We start from the raw sequence: 6,685 nt of genomic DNA, 5'->3' as shown, positions 1-6,685 counted from the left end.
AATAATAAGAATAAATAATAAATTTATTATATATAGAGAGAGAGGATGATGATATTAATTAAAACTTAATCTAATTAAATTTATTTAAGAAAATAATAATAATATAATTAATAGTTAATATGAAAATAATTTATATGATTATATAAATTTTTTTTAGATTTTTTTTAAAATTTAAAATGAATTTTTATTATATTATATTATATTTTTTAATAATTATATTTTAGAAAATAAATTATTTTATCAAAACTAAAACTAAGTCCTAAATTTCTATTCTCACGCGTCGAAACCTAAAAGCCATCGTCATTGTCGTAGTTTCTACCGCCGCTGCTGCCACCGCCTTCATCATCTTCTTCTTCTCACCTTATCGTGCCCGCCCGCCGCTACCGCCGCCGCTTCCACCGCCGTTGCTGCCTTCTCTTCTTCTTCTTCTCGCCCTGTTGTGCCTGCCCGCCGCTACCACCGCTTCCACTGCTTTCTTCTTCTTCTTCTTCTTCTTCTTCTCGCCTTGTCATGCCCACCCCGTGAGTTGCCCGATCAGGCCACGCCGGAGCGCCGATTCATCCAGAGGTAATCATGGCTCTATGTTTATATAGGATATATGCCTCTAACCTCAAATTATGCCTCCGATAGCTTTTTTTTCTGGATTTTGATATAGGATATTGGACTTGGAACAATGTTTAGAGATGAAACAATAAATCAATTTACATGGTATTTTAATGTCCAAAAATGATGCATTTTTGGAACCTCTAACATAGTTTTGGAAATTTTGATTTTTGGAGTTTCTTTATCTAGTTATGAAAGACCAAACTACATAAAAATTTGTTTTGATTTTTGTCTCTGGTACTGCAGCTAGTTGGTAAAGATGCATTTGCAGAAACAGATAAGATTACCTTGGAGACTGCTAATCTTCTGTGTGAAGATTATCTTGCCCAGAATGCATTTACTCCATAAGTTGTATTTGACACAATCAGTTATTGGCATAACTTTACCATAATTGTTTTTGTCTCATCAAGTACCAATCAACAACTTCTGCAATAGATATGACAAGTTCTGCCCATTCTACAAATTAGTTTGGATGATGCGTAACATTATTCACTTCAACACTTTGGCGAATCAGGTACTCATCTGCTCTATTCTACTAATTTGTAGTAATTTATGATCTATTGTTTTGATTATTAGCTTATCCTTGTTGCTCTGATTTGATGCTCAATTGTGACCCCAACATTAGTCAGTTGACCTCCGAGTATAATAGTGCCCTTTCATTATCAGACTGACATGTAACTTCATGTGCTAACAACATTGAAGTATTGTCAAGTTTAATCAGCATTTTATTACATCATTAACAATTTTATCCTGTGATGGAATATGGCATATAGGTTAGAAGCCTCCCAAGAGATCACTCATCCTAAAATTGCACCACATGGAATGTGACTCCAAGTTGATGAGCTTCCTATGAGATCACCCATTCTGAAATTGTACCATCCCAAGCACACTTATAACTAGAAAGTTCTTATATAGAAATGAACCAATTCCACCAAAATACGTGTCATTTTAGAGAATACATACATACATAATCCATTTAACTCAAGTCACACCAATGGACCAGTCCCACCTTTCTAGTTTTTGTGTGTTCTAGGTTCTAGGTTTTGTTCCTACCAGAAATATGTTAGAAGCCACCTTGCCCAAGCTCTTTGTTTTGACTATCACTTCTCACCCTCCTCTGACCGTATCATTAATAGGCTCACATGCATTTGTGGGATAGTTAATTCAGCTTATGATATCTTTTACCATTTACATGAAAGAACTGACCAGCTATCATATCTAACTACTAGTCCAAAATACTTGAGCTAAGCTAAAATTAATAGTAGCTCGCTCATCTAAATTTATGAAGCTTTTTTTTATCAAACCACAACTCACAAGATAATTTGAATTATCGCAAGATTTTCTATTACAATCATATATTGGTCTCTTGTTTCACTTTTCAACTAGTAGTCCAAGACTTCCAGACTACTTCCTGTTTTAAATCTCGTGGATCAAGATTTACAGTTGTTGTATATTTTGTTATTTTTTTACTAGGCCGTCGAGAGAGGAGCAGGTTCTGATGGTCAAAAGATCACTTATAGCATCATCAAGCATTGATTAGGTGACCTCTTCTATCGATTAGTGTAAGTAGTAGACCTTTAAGACCCTATTTGTGCAAGTTGGTCGTAAAGTGGCTGCTAATTGAAGGCTCGATTATGTTATTTGCCTTCGTCAGGTCCCAAAAGTTTGAAGACCTCGCCAAGGTGAGGAAGCTCTTGATATACATACACTATTTTTTTATTTAGATTGTAGATAATACTATTTTACATGTATAAAGATTGGGTAACCAACAGGTACATTAGTAGTTATTTTCACAAGGTTTTTTTGGTTTTATTAACAATTTTGGCTATATAATGTACATATTTTTATGTTGTAAATAAATCTATTTTACAGGTGCAACAACTTGAAAGACACAAATATATTGATAAACACATGAACCCCATCATTTCTTATTACGAGATGAAGAGGTTTGTTTAACTTGGGGCTATTTGTGTTGTGTATATATATATATAGTTGCAAGAAAGAGGATTATGTGTTAAATGATGAGATTTCTTATTGAACAATTTTGTTTATTGATTTTTCTGAACAATATATATTCTAAATCATCTTTATCTCTAATAAGAATTTTTTTAGTGTTCAGGATTATGATGAAGAAGGATTATAGAAGTTATCTTCAGATGACGAGGAGTTGTTCTTTATGTTTTTTCTTCTGTAACTTTCATGAGAATAGTAGTTTTTTTTTTTCTTATCAAATTAATGATGGATATGTAGATATTTTTATTATTGGATGAATGTTGACATGAAACCTATGTATTAACTTGTAAGTTAAAAAATATTAGAATTTTGTCTATGTATATCACTTTTAATTTATGAAGAGAGAGTTTTTCCTTTTGTTTTGAAATGATAATTCAATAAATCGGATCGGATCTAGATTAATTTGTATAGTAAATGTTCTTTTAAGATTATTAATTTTTGTTATAAATGATGCATCTAACAAATTAAAATATTAGAGACAACAATTTACTGTCTTCACTTCTTTTTGAGACGGCACATTATCGTCTTAATTTAGTGTCTTTAGTTATTTTTCACAAGATAAGACATAACATTTGAGATAAAAAATAACTGTCTTAAATATTTTTGAGACAATTGAACAACCGTCTCATCACTGTCTTAAATAACATTTGAGACGGTACAGCTGTCTCAATATTTTTTTGAGACGCTTGTATTGGAGACGACTACATTACTGTCTCATAGCCGTCTCAAAAACATTTTGAGACATCAAATTTATAATTTAAGACATATTTTGTTGTGTCTCAAAAAGTGTTTTTTCTAGTAGTGAATGCTTGGCTAGAAACTCTTCCTCACAGTCGTGATTTCTAATCCACAGTAGGGAAAATTCTTCACTGAACAGATCACGTATGAAGATCAATAATGGAGATTAATAATTCAACAAGGCATTCAAATATAACCTACTTCCATAATCCATCTACTAACCTTACTGATCTCCAACACCTCAATCCGTGACCTAGCCGCAAGGAAGGTAAAAGACAAAAATCCTCAGAGCCCTACTATCCCGTTCACTCCAGCGGTCGGAGGACTAGGGCACAGGGAAGGCAGCCAAGTCAGATCTGGTGGTCGGCGCGACTCTGTACAACGGCATCTCTCGATTCCCAGCGATCTAGGGTAGAGTGGTGTTGAAGAAAACCTCAGCTGGATCACGCAAGAAGAGAGGAGATCGGCGTGTTCCCTTGCAACCCTCGGCTGGTCTGAGAAGAGCTCAACGCCGGTGCTAGGGCAGAGGGAACGACGGTGTCTGTCGGCGGTGGCTCGGCACCTAGGGCACATCGGCTGGTCGCGAGAGATGAGGGAGGAAGGAGGGTTCGACGATGTCCCGTGAGGTGGCGCGGCGCTAGGAACTCCATGGCAAGGGGCTACAGCAGAGGAGGGCTTCAGCTCGGGTAGGAGAAGAAGATCTCGACACCAAGGAGGCGGCCGGTGGAGATGCTATGGCACCGAGGAGAGGAGAAGAACCACTTGCGAGAGAAAAGGGAGGAGAAACGGCGTCGAAGGGGGTTAGGGCACGCACGGTTCAACGGGGAGAGGAAGGAAATAAATAAAAAGAAAAAGAAAAGAAAAGGAAAGGAAAAGGAAAAATAACTTTTCCTCACTTAAATGGGTAGCCTAAACATGCTTTTCCCGGGCCCCATTTCTATCCCCGTAAACTCACCCATACGAGCTCCGAAAAATTCCCGAAAAATTTCTAAAAATTTCGGAAAATTCCCTTATCATGATTCACCATTTTTCCGGTATTTTACATTCTCCCCCACTAATAAAAATTTGGTCCTCAAATTTTGTTATCTACTATTAGCAAGTACCAACAACAGGTAAAGAGTATAAAATGCTGAACGATAAATTAAATCACATATCTCAAGTGAAAAGATGAGGGTATCGAGCTCGGATCGTATCCTCGAGCTCCCAAGTAACTTCCTCGTCCAAATGATACTGTCATCCGACTTAACCAGCCAAATAGTCTTGTTCAGCAACTGACGCTCTTTCCAGTCTAAAATCCATACTGGAACCTTCTCATAGGTGACGTCAGGCTGAAGGGAACTGAGATTATCTATCAACACATGTATCGGATCGGGTACGTATCTCCTCAGCATAGATACATGGAATACGGTGTGAACGCCTGCCAAGGACGGCGATAGTGCCAACCAGTAAGCTACTGCTCTAATCCTTTCTGAGATTTGGAAAGGTCCAATGTATCACGGAGCTGGCTTACCTCTGAGGTCAAATCTCTTCACCCCTTTCGTGGGTGAAACTCGCAGAAATACATGGTCGCAAATGGAGAACTCTAAGAGTCTCCGACTCGGGTCAGCATAACTCTTCTGGCAGTCTTATGCCTTTGACATCCTCCGTCTGATAGTGTGGACCACTCTGCCTCACACTGAGCTCTATGAGGTCCCAACAACTGGGCCTCTCAGATTCTCGTCCTGATTGACGACTGAGCAACTATGGTAACAAGAATACCCTGCTCTGTCTGTCCCTGCTCCTTAAGGTCTAACTCGGAGAAACCCTGAATCAAGTCTGTGACCACAACTCGGTGACAAGCTAAAGTCCCTCTGGACTTCTGGCTAAGTGCATCAGCAACCACATTAGCTTTTCCCGGGTGATAGCTAATGGTACAATCATAATCCTTCAAGAACTCCATCCATCTCCTCTGTCGAAGATTAATTTCCTTCTGAGTGAACAGATATTTGAGACTCTGATGGTCAGTGAGAATCTCAATGTAATATCATACAGGTAATGCCGCCAAATCTTCAGGGCAAAAATAATAGCAACCAACTCCAGATCATAAACTGGGTATTTCTTCTCATGCTCCTTCAACTATCGAGAAGCATATGAGAATACTCTACCGTGCTGCATTAGAACAGCACCTATACCCTGTAGAGACGCGTCGGTGTAGAGGACAAATCCGTCCTCTCCAGAAGGTAAAAACCAAAAATCGAAGCCGACACTAGTCTCCGCTTCAGCTCCTCGAAGCTGGTCTAGTAGTCCTCGGACCACGTAAACTTCACGCCTTTCCTGGTCAGGCGTGTCAGTGACATAGCTATCCGAGAGAAACCCTCAACGTATCTCCGGAAATATCGAGCCAAACAGAGGAAGTTGCGAGCTTCCTGTATAGACTCTGTCTACTCCCAACGGTAACAACCTCTATCTCCGGTGGAACCACGGTATACCCTACTGGTGACCGTGTGTCTCAAATATCTCACAGAAGACAATCAAAATACGCACTACTGAACTTCACATATAGACGTTTCCGTCGAAACATCTCTAGAACTATGCGAAGATGGTGTACGTGACTCACCGCGGATCCGAAATAGATCACAACATCGTCAATAAAGACAATGGAAACCAATCCAAACATCCTCGAAATACCAGAATCATCGAGCCCCTGAAAACATCTAAGGCTCTACAAGCCCTAATGGTAAAACCAAAATACATAATGTACGTACCACAGACATTCCTAACCATAAGATCTCCGATAATAAGTCAGAAATCTGATCACCAACAACATAAATCACCAAAGAATAAATCCTCCAGTGTGAGAGCAACACTCCATCACAAGAAATACCACATATGTGGGAGCAACGCTCTACCACAAACAATCCGTAATATGTGGAAGCAACGCTCTACCACAGCAATCCAAAATATGTAAGAGCAACGCTCTACCACAAACCAACAATAATATGTGGGAGCTCCGCTCCACCACATACGATCCATAAGTGTCCAAGGCACCTAACTATCCAACTAGAGGCTGCACGAGCTCACTCAACCACATATCACTGTGGCCAGCCAAAGGTATAACAATCCAGCAATCAAATCAAACTCATCGTCAAATCTATCAACATCGTAGTGAGTCACCCACTGATAAGAAAATGGGTTGACAGGGTAATCCAACAAATGACACAATGCAGACACTCCACATCCTGCATTCAACATAAGGAGAATCATCATGCGGCTACCAACAATACACCTGGCACACATGCTCACACAACATATGTATGATCGACATAATCCTCTAATTTGTACACACCACACA

The 6,685-nt window shown here is 39.0% G+C and overlaps 1 protein-coding gene across 1 annotated transcript; it reads left to right on the top strand.

The window, feature by feature from the left end:
- Positions 1–269: 269 nt before the first annotated feature.
- LOC122043652 lies at positions 270–2,276 on the top strand (the record flags this gene model as incomplete). Its single annotated transcript, XM_042604257.1, has 3 exons — positions 270–567; positions 1,014–1,117; positions 2,077–2,276. Coding segments are annotated over 3 exons (465 nt in total), but the record flags the coding sequence as incomplete, so codon positions are not given.
- Positions 2,277–6,685: the final 4,409 nt, after the last annotated feature.

The sequence above is a fragment of the Zingiber officinale genome, chromosome 2A, assembly GCF_018446385.1.
Source record: "Zingiber officinale cultivar Zhangliang chromosome 2A, Zo_v1.1, whole genome shotgun sequence".
NCBI classification, from domain to species: Eukaryota; Viridiplantae; Streptophyta; class Magnoliopsida; order Zingiberales; family Zingiberaceae; genus Zingiber; species Zingiber officinale.
Note: the sequence above shows the minus strand (reverse complement) of the source record. Positions and strands in the feature narration are given on the sequence as shown.